The 27,749-nt window shown below is 38.0% G+C and overlaps 1 protein-coding gene across 22 annotated transcripts in view; it reads left to right on the top strand.

Annotated features, from left to right (window-relative positions):
* The window catches only part of RBFOX1 (RNA binding fox-1 homolog 1), a 1,119,155-nt gene that overhangs the window by 1,014,178 nt on the left and 77,228 nt on the right, over positions 1-27,749 (top strand). For all 22 annotated transcript variants that reach the window (XM_083872230.1, XM_083872241.1, XM_083872231.1 and 19 more), the window contains 4 exons: positions 12,258-12,401; positions 14,882-14,935; positions 20,157-20,249; positions 22,021-22,081. In XM_083872230.1, the coding sequence (XP_083728356.1) occupies positions 12,258-12,401; positions 14,882-14,935; positions 20,157-20,249; positions 22,021-22,081 (352 nt within the window). The remainder of the gene's footprint in view (positions 1-12,257; positions 12,402-14,881; positions 14,936-20,156; positions 20,250-22,020; positions 22,082-27,749) is intronic.

Raw genomic sequence — 27,749 nt, 5'->3', positions numbered from 1 at the left:
CAGTCAGTGGAGAAAGTAGAATGAAAGTTCCATGCCTAGAAAAGAGCAAAAAAGAACCATGAAATGGTTTCTTCTGAGTATATGTTAGATTACCAAATATTTTCTGAAGCAGCATTGAAGCTAAATATAACTGCATGTCCTGGTAACACTAAAGAAGCTGAAAATCTGTTTGGCTGACCTCATACACAAGTTAGGGAGACAAGCTTAGGTTTAGAAGCAGTTTCATAATAATACCTTAAACATATTTTCTTTTTTTTTTTTCCTGTTTTCTAGTTTAAATCCACTCACCTACAGAGATGGTTGGCTGGGATTGGTGGGGCTTTCTTTTGCAGTAGAAGTTTGAAATACGATAAAAATCAAGTAAATTGATAATGAAAGACTGGCTTTGGGGTGTCAGACACTGGCATTATTCTCACAGAGATTGGTGGCTGATAAGGTACTCTGTGATAGGCATCTGGCAAAATTCTGTTTTCAGTTTCCTTTTCGGTTGCTTTTTCCTTTCAATTAGCTGGAAATAATAGATTCCACTTTAGTTATAGTTCAAGGTGATCATTACAACTTTCAGTTACTAATATGAGAAACAAAATATGTGCAGAGAGAGACTTCAGTTATGTTGTGCAGGTGGAAGGGATTCTGGAATGCAGAAAAGAATGAAAATCTTAGGAACTAACAAGTGATGCAGTGATCATGACTGCCCAAAATAATAAATGTATTTATTTACTTACACGGTTATACTATTTTACAGTAGACTCAATTTATATGTCAAGAGAATTTACAAGAGGAATGTAGGGATCTTAAGCTATCCAAGTGAGCTTTAAAGGTAAAATAGTGTAACCAAGTAAATCAATGCACAGTGAGGAGAGTGGTGGTGCTGGAGTGCCCTCCTGTAACATTAATCCTTCCTCCCTGAAGAGTGCCTTGTTTATTTGGGTTGTGGCCATTGCACAATGGAGAATAGTGGTGGGAAGAGGTGGCTTACAGTTGTATTTTACTGGTATAATAATGTTGCTTTATTGCGTGATAATTTGCTTTATGTACTGTTTATTCTGCTGCAATGCCATGCTCAGGTGTGGAGGCTTCCATTTCTCTGTGTCTGGGAAAGTCTCTTTCCAGCCAGGTCACAGAGAACAAGGAGAGAACAAGGATCTCTGTGTGGGGGAGTGTTTTGTGTACCACAGAGAGTGGAAATTTTTCCTATCTAAATAAACGTTTTCCCCATTCCCTTCTTCAATGTTCTTCTTTGCATGTTGTTTTCTCATGATATTTTGGCATCATCCTTTGTGAATGGCCCTTGTCAGGGCACTGCTGGTCCTTCTTGCCCTGTCCACCTACACTGGGCTCTGCATCACAGCCCTGCTGGCTATGGGACCCACTGAATGGGTCTTTGACCCTCTGGACAGGACCTTGACGCTCTGGACAGGACCCTGACCCACTGATTGCTGTCCTGTCATCTTGCTCCTGCTCTGTCTCTGCTTACCAGGGATGTGCAAGGCTGATTCTTGTCTTGGCCTCAATCTGCTGACAAATCAAGCAGGATAAACTAGAGCAGGTTATTCAGTGTCCAGTGGGTTTTGAACTCCTCCAGGGAGGGAGCTCCACAAGGCCTCTGGGAAATTTGTTCTGATGTCAGATCACTCACAGGAGAAGTTTTTCCCAGCTCCTACACAGAATGTCCTGTACTGCAGGTTTTGCTCATTGCCTGTTGTTCCCTCACTGGGCACCACTGGCTCCTTCATCTTTCCTCTCTCCCACGGGGCATTTGTGCCTTCTCCTTTGCAGGCTGAACAGTCCTGGCTCTCCCATTCTCTCCTTGTTTGCCAGATGCTCCAATCCCTCATGTATTGTTGACTCCTATTCCATTTGGACGCTTTTCCTGCAGCACTGCTCTTCTGCCAGTCACTCCCCTGCATGTGGGGCTGTTCCTCTCCAAGTTTGCTGATCTTCATGAGGTTTCTTGTGCCTGTTTCTCCAGCCTGGCAGAGAATTTCCTGGGAATTCAAGGGGAGATGAATCTGTGTCACAGGGGCTGAGGGAGCGTGGCTGTACCATCCTGTGCTGATTCCTGAAGGGACCTGCAGACAGAAAAACTGCCTAAGAACTCTTATGGCTAATGACTTCTCTGTGCAGATGTTAGATGGAAATAGAACTATCTTGGCTGAGAAATGCCTGGTTGCTGTGCTTGAGGATGAATAAGGGAAGAGGTCTGTTGGCAGGCTTGCTGTGAGCAAGAGGGAAGGATGGGAATTAGGTTTAAACTCACAGTGCCAACCCTCCTGATTCCAGGTTTGCTGGTAGAGAATGTCTCCTTTGCCCTCTTTCCTGAGAACTTTTTCCAGGAAAGGAAGCTTGATTTTAGGGCAATCTGAGTCCTGTTTCCAGTTCTTCAAAAGATGTTTCCTTAAACTTGAGTATCAGTATTCAAAGCAATTGTGCAGCTGCATGGTGCAGCTCAGTAACCAGCTGATCATCAAGCAGAATTCATCACAACATCAGCATTCACAGCTGGATTTGAAATGGTGGTCTAAACCCTTTAAAAACTTGTTGAACCATCCACTACTCTTTAGATTTGTTTCTTTTTCGAAGTGGGAGAAGGGAAGGACAAATGGATGTTTCCTTAAACTTTAAGTTGTCTTTGTCATTAATGAAGGGAAAGGTGTTGGTTGAACTTGAAGAAAAAGATAAAAAAGAATGATTTACATAAACCATAATGTTCCTTGATGTGGACTTCTCTGTGGCACTGGGAAACTCCAGGCAGGCTGCTTTTGGAGAAGAGCAGGTGCAGACCTGCTTTTCCATTCAAAATGTCACAGATATTTGGAACTGCTGCTCATCTTTGGCTACAACCTGCTAAGATATGAGACCACCAAACACACCCAATAAGAAAATATAAATTCAGCTTTTTTTAATGAAAGGTATAATCTAATTTTGAGAAATTACTATCCTGCAAGGAGCTGAACTGCTGCTTGTTGAGTTGGTGAGTACCTCAGTATAAAAAGAGCAATGTGGTTTAGAAAGGGTCTTTTTGTGACACAGAGAACCCTCAAATTCTTCTGCATTTCAGAGGGTTCAACAACTGACTCCTTGGGCAAAGATATGCAAGTGAGCAAATGGAAAGTCACAGTAGGGATCCAGCAATAGGTGAGGGGTCAAAGAGAGAAAAACCTTTTATCACGCTGTCACATTTTCTTTCCTTCCCTGAGCTGGAGCAATCAGCTGTTCTCTCTCAGCATGAAACTCTGCTCTCACAAGTTCACTCAGCAGTTGGTTGTGTCAACACAACTCTCACAAAAAGGGACTTTACATGCATGACATAAATCTAGTTCAGAGGGGAATTCCAGAAACCAGTGTGCATTGATTCAAGCTGAGGGTAAACAACTCCTAGCCAAACCTGCAAATATTCCATCTGAAGACACTTTCCTTCTTTTTTTATTTATTTTTCTTTTAAGGAAGTAGTATCCTCTGAAGCTGTGCAGCACAGTATTTAATTAGCAATTTTTTATTTGGACAAATATTGTTAAATGTCGCAGCATTGTACAAGTTAGTTGAAGATGTTGAAAGTTATTTTGTCCAGATAGAGCCTGCTGCCAGAACAAAAGTTTAATAAGCTTTATTGCAGCACTGCAGCCTTTTATAATGTTGACTTATGAGGGATAACACTTGAAAGAATTTTTAAGCTAATTAGAACATTTTAAAAAAGAATCTCATTCTATATTAGAGCAGTAATGCTTGTGCATGAATGAATGGCCACAGGTAAAAGTACAGTTGCTTTGCTGTGTATTGATTTATGTTCTTTTCTGAATAATTTCTTCATCAATCAAGGTAATAAATGAGTTGGACAGGAGAACTTGGGGAGAATCAGTGGATTTCCAGAAACCAACTATGCCAAGTTTTGCATCAGTCAGAAAGTCTTACTCTCAAGGGCATAGTGTCCTGATTTATAGCCTATCAAAGTGTAACTTTAAGTGTTTTAAGGACTGTCATAACCATTAGGTATATTTACCTGGAAGCTTTACAAAGCCTTTCAACATTTCTTCATCTATTTCACACTTCTTCCCTTAAACTTTGTTGCTTAGATGGCAGATCTGTATTTCTGCATATTTAGAACATACCACAGCTATTCCCTGTTGATACTTTCCAACTCTTATTTTATATAATTTTATATATTTTATTTCATATAATCCAATTTATGTGGAGTGGTGGGGGAAGAGCCCTGAAGGCCAGATGTGGTGTTGAGGCTTTAGGTGCTCATGAAACCACACCAGGAGTGTTGTGTGTCCTCAGACACAGAGGGGGAAACGAGCTCCAGTGGGAGAGAAAGGAGAGATGAATCTGCAGTGTAAATGTGCTGAGCAATTTGTGGGGGAAAATGTCATGAGCACGACATTTTATAGTGCTGAGGATCCTGGTGGCTTCTCATTCTGGTAATACTTTGTAAGGCAGTTTGTGCAGTGTGAAGCTGCAGCTCCCACTCAAATGGTAAAAATCCCTCTAATCACAATTCCTATATTTACTGGCATGGGGGTTTTTGAATATTGGTTGCCTGTCTAGATTTTACATTAAGCTTTCAGGCATTGAAACAAAGTTATTTTTGAATGCTTTCTTCCTGGAAGAATTACTCAGAAAAAAACCTCAGACTTCTGATTTAACAGATGAAAGAGGAATAACAAAATCAATTGAGTATTTCTTTGTGTCTCCATATCACTAGTTAAGATTTTTCATTTGGATTAAATGAATGCTTTTGTCCTTTAGCAGTATAATATTTCCTAATCTGTCTGCTAATTTTTTTAAGGACAAATCTAAGGAATTTATTTTAATATTATCCCGTGAAAATATCACAATAATTGAGTTTTATTATATGTAGCATGAACTTCTAAAGATGCGCATAGTGTGTATCCATTTCCTTCTTGGCTGGATGGAGCCAGGATGCAGCTAATTAGGGAAAGGTTTTTGTTAATTGCTGTTGTGATGTTGTGGATGGGATCAGTAGGTGGTCAGAAATATTTATTGAATCGATGTAAGCACTAAATAATTCACTGAGGCAAACTTTTATCATTCCTTCTCCCATTTCACGTTACTGATACGCTGATGTCAGCTGGATTGTCCTTAACTGAACTTGGCAACTGCTCAGTTACACACAACTCTGTTAAAACACTTTACAAATATTCTTTTAAAAGTAATAGCTGCTCTTCATGCCAGCAAATTTGGCCCAAGTTTTGAGACATGTTCACAAGTCAAAAAATGTATGGCTTTTGGTGATTCTCCTCCAGACATGATTGATATGCCATTCCCTGAGACCCTGCTGAATATTTGAGAAGAAAAATGATGAACCAGCAAAGGCAATGTAAAGCACTATATAAGGGCTATATTCCATATTGTTAAAGGAAGATTAATTAGGGAAATAATTAACGTAGCCAAGTTATTAATTACTCTTTGGCTGTCCTGCAGTACCAGAGGCTTAAGAAACCTATCTTATTGCTCCTATCTGTCCTCAGAATTAATGATCTCTTATTTAGGCTGCTAGCTCTCCATGCATAAGCTATCACAATAATAGCAGTGCTTTCTTGTAGCCTGTGGTATCAGCATCCAGAATGCATCCATCTAGAAATGAGAGAAATAATCACTACTGCTTGCAAGTCTTCAGCCCTGAACAATACCCAGGCTGCTGAAAACCCCAGAGCATGTTCGATAGTGGAATGTCAGGAACTGCTGAAGCAAAGCACAAAATTATTCAGGTTCTTTTTCATTTGTCAGTAAATTGGATTAAGGGATTCTACTGGGGTGTGCTTGTGTGTGGCAGTATATCTAAAACAAATGCCCCAGTCGCAGTCAGCCACCTCACACTGTCTCTCTGGGAATAAATTGTATTCATGTGAGTGCTGCAGGACCTCTGGCAGGAAATATTCCAGCAGGGAGGTGGTTGTGTGCTCTCCCTGTGGCAGAGGTGCACTGACACCCTGCCTGCCTCTCTCACAGCCCAAAAGTGTGTGTCCCACATTTCACCTCAGCTCCCAAAGATGGGTTTTATTAATCAGAATAATAGGCACAATTGAACACTTAACACACTTTTACCACTAGTGAGGTGGGAGGGAGAATGGCTCTTAGGCATTAATAGGCTGGCCAGTGGCCAGGAGGAGAGCTCAGCACTTTGGAGAGGGGACAGCACTTCAGGACAGGGACTTGGCTCCTCTGCCTGCTCCTTTCAGAGCTGTCCCAGGGATTGCTTTGGTCACTTTGCATTTGGTGCTTTGGGTAGTAAAATGTTTTTGTGAAGGATATGAAACCAGGATCATTAGACCTTTTGTAATCTGGGAAATAGAGCGAGGTTAATGGTAATGCTGAAATTACTTTGTCAAGAGGGTATGACATCAGGGTTGAAGTTGTGACCCAGCTGAAATAAAAGGGAATTTTACCATTAAAAACAAGGGGGTCAGGGCTTGCCCTGCAGGGTTTCAGTTGCAGTGTCTCAAACCAAGCATCTCTGGAGTGTGAGATACACAGCTCAGCCAGAAATTTAGCAACATAATCATGGGAGGGTTAGTGTTGAAGTGACCTTAAGGATCATCTAGTTCCAAATTATCAAATGCAGGCATGATTATATTATTCCATTTCTTTATTTCTTTCTGCATAGCAGCAAGTCCCACGTCTGTGTGCTTTTTGCATTAGATCAGAGCAAGGAACAGTGCACATTCTCTCCAGGAAAGGGTTCTCAAGGGGTTAAATGGATGTGGCATGAGCTGTGTGCTGTGCAGTAGGAGGTACTGGAAATACTTTTATCTTTAGAGCTAATTTGAAGAATTAATCTCAACTTTTAATATCCTGAAAGCAATGAGATCTTACTATTGATCTCACTCGTGAGAAAAGGATAACAGAGATGCAGTACACAAGAAAAGTCACTGATACCTCTGGTAATGTTTATCACTGTTGTGAAATAGCACAATAATAGAATTTTTTCTCCTGTGTACCTCTTTGTGTGAACATTTAAGCCCAAACAGATGGATTTGCGTATATAACTCCATTTTTTCTGTGTTGTTATGCTTCTGGGAAGCACGTTGCAGAGCTGGGACTTTTCAGAATATAAATTTATCAAAACAAGTATGATTAATTAATCAGTTGATCTACTTAAGAAAGCAGGAATGCTACAAGCCCATCACTTTATAAACTCTCTGTTAGGGGTGAATCTGGGAAACAGCATTTTCACAAAGTCCCAAACTCGGTTTTGAATTATTCTCTTTGCTCACTTTTTTAATGGAAAGGTAACTTCCCAGAATCTAGATCCCTTTTAAAATGGAAAATGTGCAATATTATCTGAGGGAAGTACGAAGATGATTTACTATGCATGATTTTTTCAGTTTGTACACATTGGGCACGGTTATATTTTTGCTCAGGACGTGTATATATATTTTCTGCTGAACTTTTCTCGATTGCTTTTTTTATCGGGTTTACAAATCAAATCAAACAGGTATATTGCAGAGCTCTGATATTATTTTCTGCGCTTATAGCACAATGTATTGAATTATGCTTGCTCATGTACTGCTGCTGCTATTCTCTCCAGATTGAGAGAGAATGACTGTGGGGGCTGTAAATTCACTTGGCTTCCAGCACCACCAGTTAAATCAAGAGCCCTGTTCAGGCTGGAGAAGAGACAGAGCAAGTGTTCATTACACAAATAAATTTGGTCAAAAGTACAGCACAGTGGGTACCCAACCATTGCTCACATAATATTGTCAACTTAATCAAATAATGCCTAGAAGACATTCACAAGCTCTTTCTCTCTGAGAAATAACTTGATTGGTGCAGCAGGAAAAAAACAGGTGCTGTTTTGAGCATTTATTTAAAAATTGAATGGGTGCTTTTTTTGCTAAATCTAAAATTCTGAAGAGCTTTACCCTGTTCTGGCCTGTATGCATGAGATACTCAGCACCTAATTTACTATTGAGCATATTAAAAAAAAAAAAAATGGTTCCTTTTGTTTCTTCTTATTTTTTTTCCTCACTGTAAAAAATTTTGAGGTTATTCCTTCTAGAATTAGACTGTTTTTCCTCTAGACTTGGTGTGGGTTTAAAAGATATGCAACAGATTTGTGATTATAGCAGAGTGATCAGGACCTGGTAAAGCTTTCTCATGTTCCAATACTACTGATTTTCACTTTGTCCAGAATGAGGACAATAAATAATAAAAGCTTTAGTTCCATTTCAGGTGTTCCTATGGTCTGTGTTCCATCCAGTCTTTAAAAGCTGAGATTGGGAACGGTGTTCTTGCAGTGGTGTGCAAACAGCTCCTCTGGGACTGCATTTCATTGTGCTGGAAACAGGATTTGAGGGTGAAAGGCTTTGTGCACACCATCATTGGTTTGTGGGAAATGAAGGATATTAGTCAGTGAAAAAGGAATGGAGGGGAAGTGAGGCACTCACAATTCCGATGTGAGAACCATTCCAGGGCTGGCTGTCTGCAGTGATGGATGGAGAGGGGCACAGAACATTTCCATTTGCCAGGAAGGAGAATGGAATGGGCTTTCTCTACCTGAGCAATGAGCACAGGGCCCTCTCTGATTTCAGGTTCACCGACCATTGTTTTATTGCTGAAGGTGGGAGATGAGGCTCCAGTGTCCAGCCAGGGAAATGGGGCTGCATCAGAGGCTGCATGAAAGTTTTGGAATTTTTTTTTTTTTTTTTTTTTTTTTTTTTTTTTTTGAGTGAAAATTGCTGCAAATTTGGATTAAAACAGCCTTAAATAAGGAGATATGTTTGTGTGTGTGTGGAATTAATATTTTTTTTCCAAATAAAAAATTGTCAAATTTATTTTATCCTAAAAAAATTTGCTTTAGTGGTTTTCTTCACTGCATAATTTTTGTTTCTTAAATTCTCAATGGAAACCAGAAAAACTACTTTAACAATTTTACTTCAAGGTGAAGTCTTTAAGTGAAGTCTTTTAAATAATAGAAGCTCTCTGTGTTTAGAACTGAGTTAAGGAAACAAAAAGAAAAATATTTTGCTAAAGGTAAAAAATTCCTTTAGAAAACAATAGATATTACCTCTCCTGATAAGGAATTTGATTTAAAAAGATACCAAATGTTTATACTGAAATTATCTTATATGAGAAAAAATAAACCCTTTTTGGAAATTCTCTCTTTTATATGGGTTTGCTTACCTGTAAGAATGTTTCAATTCTAATTTATTTTAACACTTAAGCAGCTCACTGAAGTAAAGGGAGCTCACTTCAATTTGTTTTGCTGTGAGTGAGAATTTGATCTTCTATTTCTGCACTCTGTACTTAAAACTTTCATTATGAGTTTTAAAACTATCATCTATTAAGAACCTTTAATATTTTATAATTTGCAACTATGTGGTGGAATAGGGGCCAGAAAGCAGCCTGATTGAATGCAAGACTGCAGGGATGGAGGAAGTATAATGCCACATCCTTACACCAATTAATTTTTAAAGGACTATCAAGCACCACTCCCCAGGTCCTGTAGCAGTGAAGGCATTCTCCTGGAATGTATTATGTATGTGTCAGGTAAATTACATCCTGGTTCTGTGAGTCCACAGAGCTCTGAAAGTTGCCTGGCTGGGATTTTTCAAAATCCCAGCCTGTCCTCTGCCCCCTGTGTGTTTCACCTCCTTGGTGTCACTTGGAAATTTTTGCATCATCTTCACATTCCAATTTCAGTTATCCTTGTCCAGATCTCCCAGGCACACCTGTGGATTTCTGGATGACAATGTGCTTTGGAAAGAGCCTGTGACATTGCCAAGCCTTTTAATATGTTGTAAATAGTTTAGCCTTGTTAATTCTGCCCCAGGGATCTCGAGGGTCATGGACAGTTATGAATTGTTGATGACAGTGACTTGCTAAAGTTTCTGGTTTTCAGCCCTCCCTGCCCAGACTCTGAGACATTCTGTGCCCAGAGTGTAAATTCCAGGCTTCTTAGAATAAAAAATGATTTTAAAAAGTGGTAAAACCAACCAAAGGCCCAGAAAATAACAGTACCTGGATTTATCCTCTTCACCCATCATTTGTAGCTCCATTTTAACACCACCTGCAGAAACCTCACTGGATTTTGTTGACCATAATCTGTTCAGCTGCTTAGCAGGGCAGTTGCTCCCAGTGTTTTGGGATGTTCCTGGTGCAAGTTCAGCCCTTCCACTCTTCATTTCTATGAATAAAATGAACAGAGGTTACTCTTTTCAATTTGTATTTATACAGGATGCTGATTGTAGAATTTCTTCCTTTTCTTGAAGCTTAACAGCACCTTCAGAATTCTTTAGTTCTCTTCAGATTAATCTAATTGACCTCAAATTCTTCTGGAGTGTTGTATTTCAAGAGTTTCCAGTCTGTCATTCTCCACCTGCTCTCACATACCAAATTTCTTCTCTGTTTCTCTCCTTTTCTGCCTGAAGATAAAAAATAATCCCTGTGGTGTCTCTGGGTGAAACCGTTACCTCAAAATCGAAATTTTGAATTTCTGAGTTGATTTTAGACAACAGTAGATTACCATGGAACATTTTTGTCTCTTGACAGCTATATACCATATCTTCTGTTTAAATCACTAAATATTCATAAAGATAAATTATTTACTTTGTGGGCCTGTGAGTTCAGGGAGTAGCAGATGAAGAGATGTGATGGCACTGACTCAGTTTTAGGTTTACACTTGATCTGATCCCATTATTTGTTTGGATCACTTGTAAATCTTCCTTCAGTGCACACAAAAGTTTCTGTTTGTGTGAGTCTTATCGTATCCTGTGAAATATCAGATATTCTACTAATGCTGCTGCAGAAATGAGGACCTTTATTTATAAAGTGTTCTTAGCACAGAAGTATAAGCAATATAGATGTTAGTACTTTTAATTTGAGAACATTTTGTATTCCCCAGGGAGAATATTGTTGAATTTCACTTGCTCGAATTCTATTTATATGTCGTTAATGCTGAATGTAAATGGTGTATTCTGTTTGAGTTCTTTTGCTTCCTCTTCAACAGGCTTGTTGGTACTAAAACTGTGTGGTAAGGTTTATTTTATTTAACCATTTTTATGTTGCTTTAACTGTTGTCTCCTAAAAGAAATTTCGTACTAGCAGGGAATGGGCAATTTCTTCTTTTTGTTCTTTAAATGAAAAAAGTCAGGAAGACAAGCTGAATGCAACATTAGCACACAAGAGAAAGATGAATATTAGAGAAACAACGGGGTCAGATATAAGAGGAAAGACAGAGCAGAGAGAGTGAGGCTGTCAGATCATCCTTGTGGTTTTTCATTCAAGTATTTTCTTTTCCCTTCTGTTCTTCCAAACCCCTCTGCCCCTGCAAATGAGTATGACTGTGCTGTTTTAACATACCCATTGCAGAACCTTCTCTAATGACTGTGTGCTGTACAAGCAGTAATTAATTAGGCACTGTAGGATATAATTAAAGTACAGAAAAGAGTAATTTCTATAACCTACTGATAGACCAGCATTGGTTAATTTTACTTTTTGGATGAGGGGCATTTTACCTTTTTTTCCTCATCTTACTGAGGAGTTAAAATTTGTTTGTTAAATCATAACACATGGCAATGTCCTTCCATTTCAAACCAGAATTTTAAAACCAAGGAGCAGTATCCCTGTAAGAAGTACCATGACATAACCTCATTTTGGCGAGGAGAGAAATCTGTAAAACTTTGTTTCTGAGTCTCACACTTCTGTCAGGCAACCTTCACCACTGATTAAACCTGTGTTCCCTCTCCCAGCTCAAGGCCTTTTCCATAATGGGCACCATTTATCTGGACAGAATGACCCTCCAGTGCCCATCAGGGCTGCTGATGGAGCAGTGAGGAGGATGAGATGTGTTCCCTGCCTGCTGGGGAGAGTCCCCGTGGCTCTCAATGAAAGCACTAATCTGATTTGGAAGTGCCTGGCTTGCTCTGAGAGCAGGCAGCGTTTGGAGTGCAGAGTCAGTTCCTTACCTTGGCAAACACAGAAGAGGTTAAAGGAGTTCCTACAATCTTATAGGGAGATATTAATTCACAATTTAAGAATAGCTAAGCAAATCTACAAATAATAATCTACTTATTCTCCAGTTTATTCCAAATACTGAAAATATATGCTGTTGAGACAGAAATGGATTTGATTTTCATGTATTTAAACTTCTGGTATTCCTCACTACTTTAGAGAAGAGTTAACGGCTTTAAATTTTTTTTTTTTTTTTTTTTTTTGAGAATTTAAGCTCACCCACTTGTATTAAAAATGACAGAAATGCTTACAATGTGCTTTATTTTTCTTTACCCTTTTAGCAGACAGATGATGCAGCACAGACCGATGGCCAGCAACAGACACAATCTTCTGAAAACACAGAAAACAAATCACAGCCAAAACGGCTCCACGTCTCAAATATACCATTCAGATTCCGGGATCCAGATCTTAGACAAATGTTTGGTGTAAGTGCTCATCATTTATTTCTGTTTTTTTCATACATTTGCAATAGGTATTTTGTATTATAGGCAGCTATAAGGGCTGTATCTCTGATTGAGGCAGTTTAACCATTTTCCAGGAAAGATTCCTCTTTAATCTATGTACAATCAAACATCTGATTTGGCAGTCACAACTGAGGAAAGAAATGACACTGATTTTTCTGGATGTGATGCACTTGGGAGCTTTGTACTACAATCACAAGAAGCTGTCTGTGGTGGTTTAAATGCATATATACTGCTGCTGTACACATCTAGGTTTCTCTGCCTGCATTTATTGATTTTGGAGAGTGTGATGCTGAGCAGTCAGTGCCTGACCTCCTGAGTAAGGCACTGCCTGAATTTCAGCACAAAGTTTGGACACAGGAATCCTCATCTATCTCCACAGTTTTTGTATGTCTGTAGGCTTTGAAGGTTTTTTGTTAGTATTTTTCTGTAAAGCTCTCAGTTTGTGCTTTCCCCCAGGCCACAGCTGCCTTCAAGCACATCCCCTGTTTTTCACACAGGCTCTGGACATGCCACCAGCAATAGGATTATAAACAAGAGACCTTACACTGGGCTTCTATTCGCTGATCCAAGAACTCTCAGGTTTAGTTTGAAATGCCACTAAACCTAGAAAATAGTACCTGATTTTCTATTAGAACCCAAATCAGGACTCTGAAGTATTTATGTTACTCTCACTGTCTTTATTCTGCCCCACTAAACCGCAATTTTCTCCTGCATTACAGTTAGTTTTTCAGTGCAGCACCAAGGGCCTCATGGCTCTGTACATCTTTCCATCTTTCATGGTCAGCTCAGATTTTTAAGTTCTAATAATGTGTTTGTATGGGAGTCAAAAGATGGTGTTTCTCAGTATTTATTCCTCTGAAGGAAACAGTCACTGGGAAAAAAATCCTGGTGTGGTACTGGGAAATGAGTGACTGTTCTGCTGGATCTGAGGTACAAGTTACCTCCCCTAAACACAGCTTCCAGCTCATCAGCAGAATAGCAGAAGGCATAATAATTAACCCTCCAGAGAAAAAAAAAATCTAATTTATTTAAACTAAACAAACCACTTAAAATAGGTTTTATTTAAAAAGAAAAATAAATGAAAGGATTTTTTTGTAGGTATTATAGTAATTTATAAATGAATAAACACAGTTCCTTTTTATGTTTCTCAGTCAGGTCTCAAAAGACTGACACTGGAGAATGGCTGGGGTTTCCAGCTGACTTCCAGAATGAGTCGGTAACAGAAAACTTTAAAACTTTTAGCTTCTGAAATGACAGAAAAATTAAATTTCTGCATGTGTGAGTTGAAGTATGGCAGGTCTGCATCATGTCCATGTTATACACACAGTAGATGATCTTTTTACATGGACTCAAATATAACAGAGGAGAATTGTTTCAACATCAAGTCCATGTCTGCATCAAGACTAAAGTTAAAACATTAATTAAATGGTGAATGAAAGAACATGAAATAAGCCAGAGTATAGCCAGTGATGGTTGATTTTTCATGGTCAAGTTGAAAGTCTTTTATAAACTAGAGAAGGAATACTGTCCTTTCTGGCCTGTAATTGTTTATTTTATCTTAAAATACTGGAGTACAGGCTCATTTCTGCAGTTCCTGGGACTCTTGTTGGATTATTCTCCATTTCTGCCTTTTTGTTTAAGATACTGGATCACTTACCAATGTCATCACTGATCCATACTGCATGTTAATGACATGAAATAACAGAAATGACCCCCTGATGCATTACACTGTCACCTCACAAGATGTGTCCCAACAGAAAGTGTTCTAACATTTATTCCCTTCCTAAGCCAGGTCCAACAGGACAGGCAGCTGGGTTCAGCTTTTGAGTGTGCAAACACTGTCTAGGGAATTGAGTGCTGTTGAGGGTCAATAGGAGTAACAGTCACTTCTCATATTATAATAAAAATTCAATTTTGAACAGAGAAAAAATCCCCCCAACATGAGTTTCCACTCTAGTTTTCCAAATGATGCTCCAGTAAGACAAAACTTGTTAGGAAATAATCTTTTTTTCCACCCATTTCAGCAAGGGTGGAAAGGAATCCTCAGTCCTTGAAGCCAGCAACAAAACTCCCACCTGGTTTAGTCTTATTCCTGTAATGCAGAAGTAACCAAACTCCTTCACCTGAAAATGCAGAAATTTGGGACTTTTACTTCACTGTGCTCACAGTTTAATTCTCTTTCTTCTCTGTCAGGGGCTTCACTGGGATTCAGTTCCTCTATGGAATTTTTGTAGTGAGCATAATGATGCACACAATTTAGAAATAATATTGATCTGGCTCTTTTTAGTGTTGTGTTCCTTTGTGTTTAACAATATTTCGTTTTATATTCTTTAACATTTTTGAAAGCATTTCACCGTTTTCTGAAACAAACGTTTGTACTGTATATGATAGAAGGGTTGAAGTTACCTTATTTTCATGTAACTTTTTCTGTTTCTTTGCAGCAATTTGGTAAAATCTTAGATGTTGAAATTATTTTTAATGAGCGAGGCTCAAAGGTAAGCAGTTTAATTCACCTCTGGATTTTTTTTTTTTGTTTTGTTTAAAATATCTAAGTAAAAGGAAACAACTGCACTGCTGTGACAAAATAATGTCTGAAATTTTATGTTAGTGAAAACATCTTTTGAGCTGTCAGTCAGCTTTCTGAGCAGTATGAAAATCATTGGACTCATATCTTTTAAAGGGGGTAATTTTAACTACTCCAAACTGTCATCTGTTATATGGGAATGTTGATTTTTGCTGTCCTTATTCTTCAAGGGTAATTATTTCATTTATTTTATAAGATGAGTCCATACTTAAAGATATTTGTAGGCAGGTTTGTATTAGTGCAGATATTTTTTTTTCCTTTACTGAAATGAAAGATGATAATGATACCTAATATCCTCTTAAGTAATTAGCTGAGAAAATACGTGATTGTTCCAGATTAAGTGCAGATGTTTTCCTCTTTAGTTAAAGCCTTAGTACACCAACCCTTTGAAAACAATCTATTTTAGCATTTATTTTATTAAAAGAGTTCTTATTGTATTGCAAACATTTAATATTTTTTTTCCAAAATTACTTTGCCTTAAATGCATACTTCAATTTATTCAGTATTTAAGAACTAAAGGAAGATAGAATGGCCAGGGCTCCATCAGCATCAGCTGGTGCAGAACTGTAGCCCAGTGTGTTCACCTGATATCAGCTGCAGTACAGGGGTTTATGTCTGTCATCTGCATCTTTTTTTTCCTTTTCTTGCCATGTCAGACGCACTAAAAAAGTTTATTCACTAATGTTTCAATCTTCCTGTAACTCATGTATCATTTATTATTAGTGATGGAATGTTATCCCTGTTCTAGACACACCTGTCATAGATTTTTTGATGTTTCTTAAAATATCTTAAATCAGATATCTTTTAATTCTGTTAATATTTATGTTGTGAAAATAAAGCCTTTTTATTATTATTATTTTTATTTTTTATTTTTTTATTTATTCTAAATGGAACAGCTGAAATCTCCTGGTTTATTATTCAGACATTAATTAGACCCCTTGCCTGCCAGCCCAAACTCAGTGGGAACATTCATCACTTTTTCAGTAAACAACTAAAATGGATGGAATTTGGTAGCTTAGAATCTCCTGCTCTGGCCAGAATTTATTGTTTTCAAATTATTGTTGTCCAAAAATGTTTACAAAATACATGGATTGTCCAGACCTGCTGCTGCTGCATAATCCCATCCATTTCCAGAGCCAACCCCCACTGGCCACCTTGGCTGATGAGGTGGAGCTGAGCACGTTGGGATGAGTTTAAACTTTTATTTAGCCTTTAAATCTTAGCCAGGTGGGCATTTTAACCACCACACCTGCATAAGTGCAAGGTTTTGTTAAAGGTTTGGGGATGGCAGAAGGAAGTGTGTCCAAATTGGGCTTTTTTTGATGTTGGCTTTGCAACATGAAAACAACCCAGTGCCTTGTGCTAAAGGCAAAGTCCTAGAAGGGATTTCAGCAGGGAAAGGTTTTCCTGGCTGGGTTTGTAACATCCCTGCCTCAGTTACACACTTGTTCAGGTCAGACTGTGGTTAATAAATGCTCCTGCACCATTGGGAGCCCAGGTGTCTCCTGGAGAGCTGCTCACAGCTCAGGGCTGCCGCTTCTCACCTGGCTCAGAGTCATTTCAGCTACAGCCACAGAATATTTTCATTTGCAGAAGTACCTTTAGATTCTCTCAATTAAATGGGAAGTTAAGGAAAAAGAAATATTAGGAATGAGAGGGGCATCTTTTTTCTGTTCTTTCTTTTTCTTTTTTTTTTTTTTTTTTTTTTTTTTCCTTTTTCCTTTTTTTTTTTTTTAATCTGATCATTTCGTGTCCATTCTGTAGGAATTAAGATGCACCAGATTAAAGTCCCATTCCTGGCAGTGCTTATCTATGTTTTCATAAAATCCCACTGAAACTGAAAGGACTACTAAGTGGTTTCAGACTGAGTACAGGTAACAAAGTTTGCAGGATCAGAATTCAAATTTGTTTCTAGCTGCAGTTTGGCATAAGAATTGCTAGAATATGTTTTTTGTTTCTGTTTCTTTTTCTTTTTTTTTTTTTTTTTCTAATAGTTAATGTTTTAAATGATTGTTGCAAAAACAACAGAAGTAATCTCATTCTCACGCTGTAATAGTTAAGAAACGTGGAATTGAATATTCAAAAAACACATTAGGACACCACCATAAATTATAAAATCATTTTGGAGAAGAAAGTCCTTCCATAAAAGAAAACTCTAAATCAATAAAAGTTTCTTACTACAAATTTCTGCTTGTTTGAATAGGTGATAAAAATGAAGAAAGCTTTACTAAAATAAACAGCAACACTGATGACTTTTGAATTTTTGACCATTTTCTATCAGTTATAAATCAATGCACTAGACAGCTCCATATATACATTCAGAAATCTGTTTATGTGTATATGTATTAATTTGTATCTGGTGTATATTACATTAACACCTAGTTCTTCAAATAAAGACAACTCCAAAGTGCCTCCCAAATTAAATCAGAAACTTCTTACTTGCTAACTTGGCTATTATTAAATCACTTGACAGATTTTAAAAATAAAGTGCATATATTTGCATTACCAGCTAATAGAATGCAGCTGTAAACTCAGCTGCGTATTAAATTGATGTTAAAGTGTTTGTGTAGGTATTTGAATGTGTGGATTTGTGTTTTGTTCTTGAGTTTCTCTGTCAGCCAGGTAAAGTTAAAGATTTGCATAAATAGTGAGAGCTTAAGTTAAGTAGTGTTGATTATGAGAATAAGTACAACATGAGAAATTAAAAAATTACAATGAGTATTATTTGCAAAATCTTTGAAGTTCTTGTCTTATCTCGGCTTGTGGCTCCACTTTGTATGTTTTTTCTAATTGTTTAATATAATTGGGTTTTTTATCTTTTTCTTTACCTGTTTGAACAAAAATTAACTGGTAGCACTGTGAGCTAGAGTGACAGAAAATTTTGACTAAATTCTCACCAAATGTATGCAATTCTGAGAAGGGAAAACTGCTCAGGCAAGAGAATAGGAAAAAAACAAACAGAATTGGGGGAATTTCTGTAATTGAATGGAGTCACTCCATGTATCCAGTGATGTTTTCTGCTGTGAAATTTTCTTAATGGCATCCTAAATTAGGAGGGTTTTTTACAGAGCTTTAACAAGATGGAAGAAGAAGTTGTAGAAGAAATAAAAGTTTAAAGTGGAGGATGGGTTTAGGTATAAGAAAAGCCTGTACAGGGATATAAACCGTGGAGATCAGTGCTGAGGAGGGGGATTTACTTTCTCCCACCACTCCTGGTGCTTTGGGAAAAAAGAGAGTTACATCCTCAGTGTCCTGTGGCAAGTGAGGTCGTCGCCTTGTGCTGAAATTCTGGAGAGTGGTGTGGAGAAAATGTGTGGAATCAGGTGTTGTGAGAATGGCTTCAGGTGCTGACAGAGCAGTTCAGAGCTCAGGCTTCAGCCTGGATTTATTCAGGGGAAAAAAGGAGTAGCTGTGCTTGAGCTGCTTTGGAGAGCACAAAACAGAGACCACTGCTGTACCTAAATTGCACTCTTTGCATTATAAATGGGAATAAATAACAGTTCTTTGAGTAGGGGAAATAACCCAGGGAATTATCCTTAGAATTACTTCACTTTTTTGGTTGATGGTTGATTAATTAGTTCTATAGTCCACACCCATTCTTTTCCTCACTGCTTGGTGTCAGTTTTGCCTTAGTTTGATATTTGGTCTCCCCTTTGTGTAACAGAATGTAGAAATGTCTTCCCCTCCTTTTTATTATTGTTATTATTTCCCCCTCCACCCCTTATTTTTTGTTTTACAAACCAGTCACTTTGTGTAATAGGTAGCACTGCAGGGAGGAAGTAGGTGAACACTGACAAAACTCAGCAAAGGGAGATGAGGAGTTGTGGTGAATGGCTGATTGCTCTGGAGCAGAACAGAGCTCAAGGCTAAAATAGAAATTAAAAAAATAAAAAAATAAAAATAAAGATTAAAAAAAAAAAAAAAAAAAACAAAAAACCCACACCCCATGGTTTAATAGCATTTAAATTTTGTGATCACTGCAAAGCACCACATGCAACTTGCAAAAGGTTCTTGGTGTGAAAGCTTGGGGATGTAGAGTAAAGTTTGGTTAACTTTGGGAGGCATAAAAATGCATTGTAGTGCTAATGCAAGAATTACTTCAAAGGGTTGGTGTATGTTTCTAAAATGTTCCTCACTGTCAGATTTTTTTCCAAAATATTTGCCGTTTTAAACAGTGTTTAATTTAAATTAGGGCATAGGAGGCATTTTGGTAGGATTTGAAATGTTTGTGTTAGCCTAGGAATATAAAGGAGGGCGTTTGTCATCAGCAGAATTTCAGATTTCTCCCACTAACGTGGGATTCTGGAGTTTCACCAGTTGCATGTTCTATATGTGGAAAATAATATGCAGAACAAGTAAATGAAGCAGTTAAACTTATTCAAAGCGTTTGCATTTTTCTTCTTTTATCAGAGTTTCTTTTTCTATTCACATCATGTGGTTTTCTTTGATCTGTTAATACAAGAAAGTTTCTACTTTGTTCTGAAAGTACTTTTGGTTTTGTTGGTGGTTTTCTTTATTTTTTTTTCCTTTTTTCCTTTTATAAAAAAATAAGTAAAGGCTGTATAGTTTGACGAAAGTTTAAGTTACCCTAGTGTTGCATGGGAACAGTGTTTCTTATGATCACAACAGCATGACTAAGTAGGCAATGTTTAGAGTATATTGACATTCAGTGTTGAATTTTGTGCACATGTTTTTTATTTTGTTGAGATATCTGCATGTCATTAAAATGTGGTTCATTTTCTTTTCTCATTAGTTCATTTTTTTCTATGTGAAGACACTGTAATTTATTTTTTTATTTCATTTTCTTATCGTTAGATTTATTTTCCTCTGTAGTGACATGTAGAAAAGGTATTTTTTGGTATCATTCTTTGACTTTCTCAGAGGGTATTAACTAACTGATGACAGGGAGAAAAAAAAAATAAATTTGTTCACATTTGTTGCTTATTTATTGCACATCTCAATACAAATATAATTTTTCTAATTTGCATGTTACAGAAATGAAGCGAGGACAAGAGAATATTAAATTAAAGAGAGAGAGAAAGAGAGAGAGAGAGAACATAAGCAAACAAGTGGTCATTGACTGAAATAATAATGTGCATGTTGTTTTCCCCCCTTCTCCCTCCTGCATGCAGGGATTTGGTTTCGTAACTTTCGAAAATAGTGCTGATGCGGACAGGGCGAGGGAGAAATTACACGGCACCGTGGTAGAGGGCCGTAAAATCGAGGTGCATGTTCAAAATATTTTCCTTTTCATCTTTTTTATAAATGTCTGCTTCACTCTCATTTGTTGTTTCAGATGCATCATTGGTGTCTTCTGTGTGCTCCCCTTTCCCCTTCCCATTGTTTATATATATATTTATATATAAAGAGAGAGAATCTGGCCTTACTTGGGTTTTTTATTATTATTTCTTTTGTAGTTATTATTATTATTATTATCATTATCGCTGAAAGGTGGATGACGGATTTAAAAAAAAAAAAAAAAAAAGAGAAAGCTTTAATATTTTGAAGTTATTATTTTGGATGTTTTGTAAATCAATGGGTGCAGTAGATTCCAAAAACCAGACAACAAAAAAAAATTAGAAAAATTGAGAACAACAACAAAAAAAAAAGTGTGACAGACAAAACAAAAACAAACAAAAGGTTGTTTTTTTTTCTTTATTTTTGTTTTCTTTTTATTTTCCTTTTTCTTTTTGGTTTTTTTTTCTTTTTTTTTTTTTGGCTGCAGGGTTGATGTGGGATCCACAGTGGCTTTCAAAAAAATTCAGATTGGGAAAGAAGCATCCAAAAGATGCCCAAGAAACAAAGCTAGACTAAAGACCAAGCAATTTTCACATTTAAATTTAAAGAAGCCATGATGCTCTTTTGGCCGGGTGGCCTGAGCCATCCTCATCTCCAAAAAAACCTCAAAAAAAACCCCAAAAAACACCACTGGATCCCCTCCAACACTGCCTCAGTCGTATCTGTTAGAATTAAAAAAAAAAAAAAAAAAAAAGAAAAAAAGAAAAAAAAAAAAAAAGAGTTACCAATTGAAAATGCTGTCGTCTTTTGAGTAAGATGTTGCATATTTTGCCTTTTCATTTTCCCCCCTCGACGGTAGCGCTTAGGGCCCTCACCAAACTCTCAGTAACCATGGTAACTGTATACATACCCATGCTGGCGATGGTGCTGAATGGTAAGTGGAGAAGTCCATCTGCCGTTTCACGTATTTAGCGCTGATATTACCACGTGGATTTTTTTGACTTGTTGTATTAAGTTTTCTTGATGCTACATTTTTTTCTATATATTGGTACGCCTGTAATTGAGTGTACGTTTTAAGCAAGCCTGGGAGGCACTGATTGGATTGAGGATATGACTTCGTGCACATCTTACTCAGATTGTTAACTCCATATTGTGTTAAATAATGCACCCTCTTTTTTATCCTTTTGTTAGCTGTGATTTTAAAGCTTGAATGATTTTGTTAATTCTTGCAATGAAAAAGGCTCTTGTTCCAAGTGTTGAATGCTAGATGTTGCTTTTCCAATGGTACTTCTCTTCTAAAGGGTTATGTTGCACACTGCTAAAATTCGTTTGTCCCTTTTTTGACATTTTCTTTGTTTCCTTGTACCTTGTCTCTTTCCTTTCTACTCCACTGCATGTTCCTTCATATAATCTTTTTTTTTTTTTTTCTGTTTTGAGTATTTATTGTATCAGTGTTATCATGGAATACAAGCATGCTCTTAAGTCTTAAATTATGCAGTACCTTTTAATTTGCTTTTAATGTCTTTTTATTAAAGTTTAAATGATATGATGTTGCTTTATTGAAATGATTTGTAAGTTAAAATGGTTATGAAAGTAAATGTAATTATAAATAGTATGATTTTGTTATGCACCTGTTGCCTTCTATAAATTAAATTGCATTTTATTTTCACATGACTAATAGCAGTAATAATGCATGCATTTAATAGTGACACGGGCCCTCCCCATAACCCTTTCTAATGCCCTGTTCTATGTGCTTAGGTAAATAATGCCACAGCACGTGTAATGACAAATAAAAAGACCGTCAACCCTTACACGAATGGTAAGTGCATGATCCCCCCTGCTCCGGGTGACTGTCCCTGCATGCCAGCCCTGCTCCTGGGGTGTCCCACTCTGCACCTTCCTGGGGCTCACAATGGGGTTGGGTGTGAATTCTGCCTCTGCAGAGCTTGGCAGAGAACAAATCCTGCTGATGGAATCCGGTGTTGGACCCCGGTGGGTTTTGTGTAGGACAGGGGGATGATGTTCTCTGCTGGCTCTGTGCAGTGTTAATGTAATGATGAGTGAACTGATGTGACGCTGTTTTACACCACCACGACACAGACTCTGAGCTTCAGAAAGCTGAAAATTACTCTTTCATTTTTGGGATATGTCTCCCTTATATACTATTTTACACAGACCAATCTGATTGGTGAAACAAAGGCAAACCTCTTCACTCCCATTGGTCAGAGCAGAGGGACATCAAGAGGTCCCTCCTAGGAAAAGGAATGTACAGTTTACAAAAACATTCCTCTTGTTTACAGAAAATTCTCTGGGAAAAAGAAATTCAGAAAACCGAAATATCTCAGGCATGAAACCAGGGCTACACTGATGAGAGGATTCAGCTTAGTTTGGGGGATGGAGGGAGAGAGGACCAGCAAGAAAGTCTTTCCTGTAGAACCTTTTAGTACCAGGACACACATCTGGTCAAAGATCATTTTCCATGTCTTCCTTCCACGATTTTTTAGAAGAAGGGCAGACTGGTATTGGGTGCTGCTTCCAGCTTTTTTCTTTTCCCATGGAGAAATCAGAATTCGAAGTTATCTAAAAATGAAATTCATTCTAATACTGACCTAAAATCATGCAATGTTGTACATTAATGACAGAAAAAGAATCCATAGCTATTTGAGGGGTTTGGAAACAAAACATTTTTAAATGTTTCCTTTGGGAGTGTTTGATCAAGGCTCAGAAAATTCAAATTTACTAGCTCAGAAAATTCAAATTCAAGCAAGTTCCTAACTCAGCCAAAGAGTCAAGAATAGCACATGAACTGAAGTTATTGCAAATATGCTTTCAGTTTTGCTAGACTATGTAGTTGGTGGTATTTGCTTTTCAATTTCATTGTTTTTCCCATCCAGTAGAAAGCAGATGAAATGTTCACATAAAGGTTTCCTGAGGTAGATTAGACTCTTTTCCATTTTGAAATATAATAGGTCATATTTTCTGTGTTTGAGGTCTCATTAGTGAGGGTTTACTAAAATCCAGGGCACACTGTGGCTTTATTTTTTAATGAAAGGCTCATCATTTTCTCGTAGCAAAGTAAAAGTAAAACACAGGGATGGTTTTCTGTGACGTGATAATTGAGCTGGTTAAAATGATCTGGAGAAGAAAGAGCTGAAATTCCTCATGCTTTCTTAGAAACTGTTTTCTTCCTGGTTTTGTATGTACATGTGAAGTTTGGCAAATTTTGCAGATGGGAAAATCTTGTTTTTTACTGGCTTTAAAGCGTCCCAGTGAATCTAGAGAGAGACACAAGGCTTGACTGGATCACATAAATAGGTTTTGTTGCAATACAGAGCTACATTAACCATGTGCATATGAGGCTATGAACTCTGCCTGCTATATTGTAATGATAAAAGTAGTTTTTCTATAAATGATGATGATGCATATTTTGTATTTGTATTATCCTAAGGCTATGAAACTGTTCATGAGCAAATAACCTGTTAGATATCAGCACAGGCAGTGCTGAAGGAGGGCAATGCTGGCAAGGAGAGATGGGAAATTTTTAGCCACATGGTTTTAGAGGAGGTTCATATCTGTGCCCTGCACTGCAGGATTACTTAGGTCAGACATTCTCATTTATTAATATCCAAGACCAGGATGAGCAAAGTCTGCTGTTAAAGTGTTTTCCACTTGAAGTGTTTTGTTTGTCATTTTCCATCCTGTTCCATCCAATCTAGATCTCACCAAAAGTATCAAATACCCTGTTCAGTGCATAAATAATTATCATTTATTAATTATGAACCTGGATATCCAAGGTGCTGTACGCAGAATATTCTTAAGCACACCTTTGGCCAGGTATCCACCAAGCAAACCCTTGATTACAATTCATAGCTTTTATTTATTTTCATCATTTTTACCTTTTTTTAAAAAATCTGTGAAGTCCCCTAAAGTAAACACACAAGGGCAATCACGTCCCTCTTGCATAATCACCACAAGCAACAAGGAATGAAGTGCAGACGTGGAAGGGGCTTCATTTAGTTTCATCAGTGCTTATACTATCAGTCATCCTGGCATGGTACGAGTCTAGTTCTTTATCATTTTGTCAGGAATTAACCACTGCTAGAGCTGATTATTTATTGAAGATTATTGTTGTATAAAGTAAAGGTCTCATCTCTTAAATAAACCATAAGGTCAGGGGTTTTTTTCCACCCTGCACGTTAAAATTTGCAAGACTCTTCTGATGCAGGTAGCCAGGAACATTTTGTTTGCACATGCCTTTTTGTTTGCTTCAGAACCACTCACTTTTTAATGCCTCTCTTTATCTTTCAAAGTGTGTCTTGTGACTGGCATGTTGTTGGCAGGTTTTCAAAAGGTACTTGGGGCACATGTTGTATTCCATCAAAACGTCAGGAACTGATATTTATTTTAATTTAGAAAACAAGATCCACTCTGTTTTGTGTTTCATTCCTGGATGCAGCTGCTTGTTTGATAACAGGGCTCATGTTGTTAATAGAATTGCAGAAGTCAGTAGATTTCAAGGCACAAAAAGTTGATTTTTTTAAAAATATATATACAGTTCTGTTCAAATAAGTGGTGTGCTTTTGTGTCCTAAATGGTTTTTGAAATAAGTATGTTTTCCAGTGACTTTTGACTCCCCAAATGAGCAGTTGCTGGAAGAGCCTTTTTTTTGTGGGTTTGCTATCAGTCAGGATGATTTTGATGGCTCACCTCGTGGTTTGGAGATACAACTGCTTTCTCTTTGCAAAGAAATTCAGTGTCAGGAGCGCTCCACGTTGGCAAAAGTATTTGAGACATTTTTAGATGTTCCAGCCTATCCTGTTCACAGTTGTTCTTTCTTCTGATGCCCACATTGTGATTCAGGATGCTCATTCAGGGCTTGTAGGGTACTGAGAATTATGGGCAAGTACATTCAGAGAACTGCAGCAATAAAGGAGGAACATGAAACAGAGATCTGTAAAAGGATAAATGTATTTTAAAGTTTATACCAGTGGTGCTTTGGATTAGAGCCTTCTGTTGTTTTAAATTTAGGTTTAAAATCGCATCTAGTGCCTATTAGCACAGTTAAATCTTCTCCCACTCCCTGTCCCCCCTACCTGGGTAACAAACAGGAGGGAAGGAAATAGAGTCACAGGTTTCTTTCCTACCCAAGCCCTTCTCTGGCCATGGTGGCCTCTCTGGTCTAGGAAGCAAAAATAATCCTCCCTCTGTTTCTGTGCCCTATTTTCCACCACAGTTTGGTACCCCAGGATCATTTCCTTCCCTTCAGCACACTGGAGATGTGCTGCTCCAGATGACTGGGGAGCTGGGTCAGGCTGAAGGTTTTTTCTTCCCTTGGCTGGTTTTTAAGTTTCAAGCTTTTACAGTTTCAACTCAAGGAGGAGATTAATATTGTGACAGTAAGAAAAATGCACAAAATTACACCCACAGCCGAGGATTTGCCTCCTCCAGCTGCTGCAGAAGGGTTACTTGGCAGCTGCTGGCTCGGATACATCAACTCCCATCACACTTGATTAACCCACACAGCTATGGGCCAGCACATTGTTGGCTGACAAGATAAAGTTAAGTTTAATTACTGTTATTTTCACGATGAAGTATTTCCTCCACAGGCTTCAAAAAGTTAGATGAGACAGCCGTCACTGGGAGAGTGGTAAGGAGCTGAAATATGAGACTGCCTTTCAGCTGTGAAGAACAATCTGTGTCTTCCAAGATTTTTTTTTTTTCCTTTCTCTCAGACAAATTGTGGCACTGTTAGTGTAACTTAGAAGCTGAGAGATGTCTGTCAGCTGCTTTGACAGCAAAAGCTGACAGATCTGAAATTCTGTCCAATCTTTCATTTCGGGTGGTGTTGATCAGTGGTCTTCTGAGGAAGTATTGAATTTGAAATATTGGATATTCCCTACTATATATAAAGTTAGATTTTTACCCAAAGTCTCAAAATTTGAATGATTTTTCATCACTTAAAATTTAGCTAAGAGATAGAGTATAACAATACTCTGATGTTCCTAAATATAATCCTGTGGAATAGAAAATTGAAGGATCAGGTAAAACTCCTGTGGTATTTTCAGGAGGAAGAACATTTTAGCCCTTCTTGGCTGGGCATTTTCCAGCTTCCCTAAGTGTCTTTTGAATACACTGAGCAACTGCAATCACTTCTACAAAAAGGTGTCATGTAAAGCTGCTTACTCTGAACTTACTCATGAGTTGCCTTTCAAACCCATCCCTTCCCTCTCTTACTGAACAGTTAATTACTGAAAAATAGTTACTGTGCATGAGATAGAGGTAGCTTGAAAGGGTGGGAATAGTTTGTCTGGTTTTGACACTTTGCATTGAATTTTTTCAGTCTTATAATGCCTTGATGCTTTATGATTTCCCACTGTGCTTTTGAATTATATGATATGGCCAAGGCAGAAATAAACCTAGTGTGCATTTAAATTCTTCTAATTGTGGCTTTTGTGATTTTGAAAAGCCTTGTTGTCAGTGTCTAGGATTGTATTTTGATTCCAGAAGCAGTTAAAATTCTATTTTAAGTACCACAGCTCTGGAGTTTACAACATTCTTTTGCTCAGGTTTTTTTTTTCTTTATTCCCATTTACAAAAAGTGCCTCCCACTCCTCTGATTTGAGGGTGCTTTAGGAAAACCCCCTAATTTTTCAGTTCCAGTAGTTGAAAATAATTGTTCACTTAAGGAAAAAAGAGCGTGTGGGTGAGGGGATGTTCTGTGGAGTTTGCAGTTAGCTGGGAGCTCCCTGTGGCTGAGCAAACTCCAGTGACTGGCACTGCAGCACAGCTGAGAACACTGAAGAGTTTGCAGCTCTTGCTCTTCTCTTGCCCCTTCCCCTGCAGTCCCTCCAGCCTGGTTATCTTTGACATCCCCCAATGCTTTGCACATCCCCTGTGTCTGCAGCCAGCCTGGGTATTCCAGGCTTGCCTGGGAATGCTGCATCAGGTGTAAAGTGCAAGAATTCATTTGGAGTTTGGCCAGAACACAGGTACAGAAGGTCTGTGGGTTCTGTGCTGTGGTTCTGTGGCAGTGTTTATTAGCAGCATTTAGTGATTATTTAGGAGCAAGTGGCTGATCTGTACCCCTCGAGACCTGACATTTCACTGGACCCCACAGAGCCTCTCCTTCCTGTCACAACAGACATTTCCATGCTGTGGCTGTGCTTTCATTTTGCAGGGTAGAATCAAAATTCTCCAATTATTTGGTTGCTCTGTAACCCCTGCTAGCAAAGGCTTCCCGGAAATGTTTATGTCTAGAGAATGAACTGTCCTGGCTCCTCTGGCTCACAACCAGAGAGCCAAAACAATGGCTAAGAGCTCCTGTGCCCTGTGCTAGAGGCTGTGGGGGTACCTGAGCTAGAGCTGACTTCATTCCAGAGTTTAAGGGAATAAATCCATGTGCATTTCAGCCAGGGTAATTCACTCTGAATTTGTCTGTTAAAATTTGTCTATGCTTTCTATACAACAGTAGTTATAGTAGTAATAAT

Source organism: Zosterops lateralis (genome assembly GCF_965231275.1).
Source record: "Zosterops lateralis genome assembly, chromosome: 15".
Lineage (NCBI taxonomy): Eukaryota > Metazoa > Chordata > Aves > Passeriformes > Zosteropidae > Zosterops > Zosterops lateralis.
Note: the sequence above shows the minus strand (reverse complement) of the source record. Positions and strands in the feature narration are given on the sequence as shown.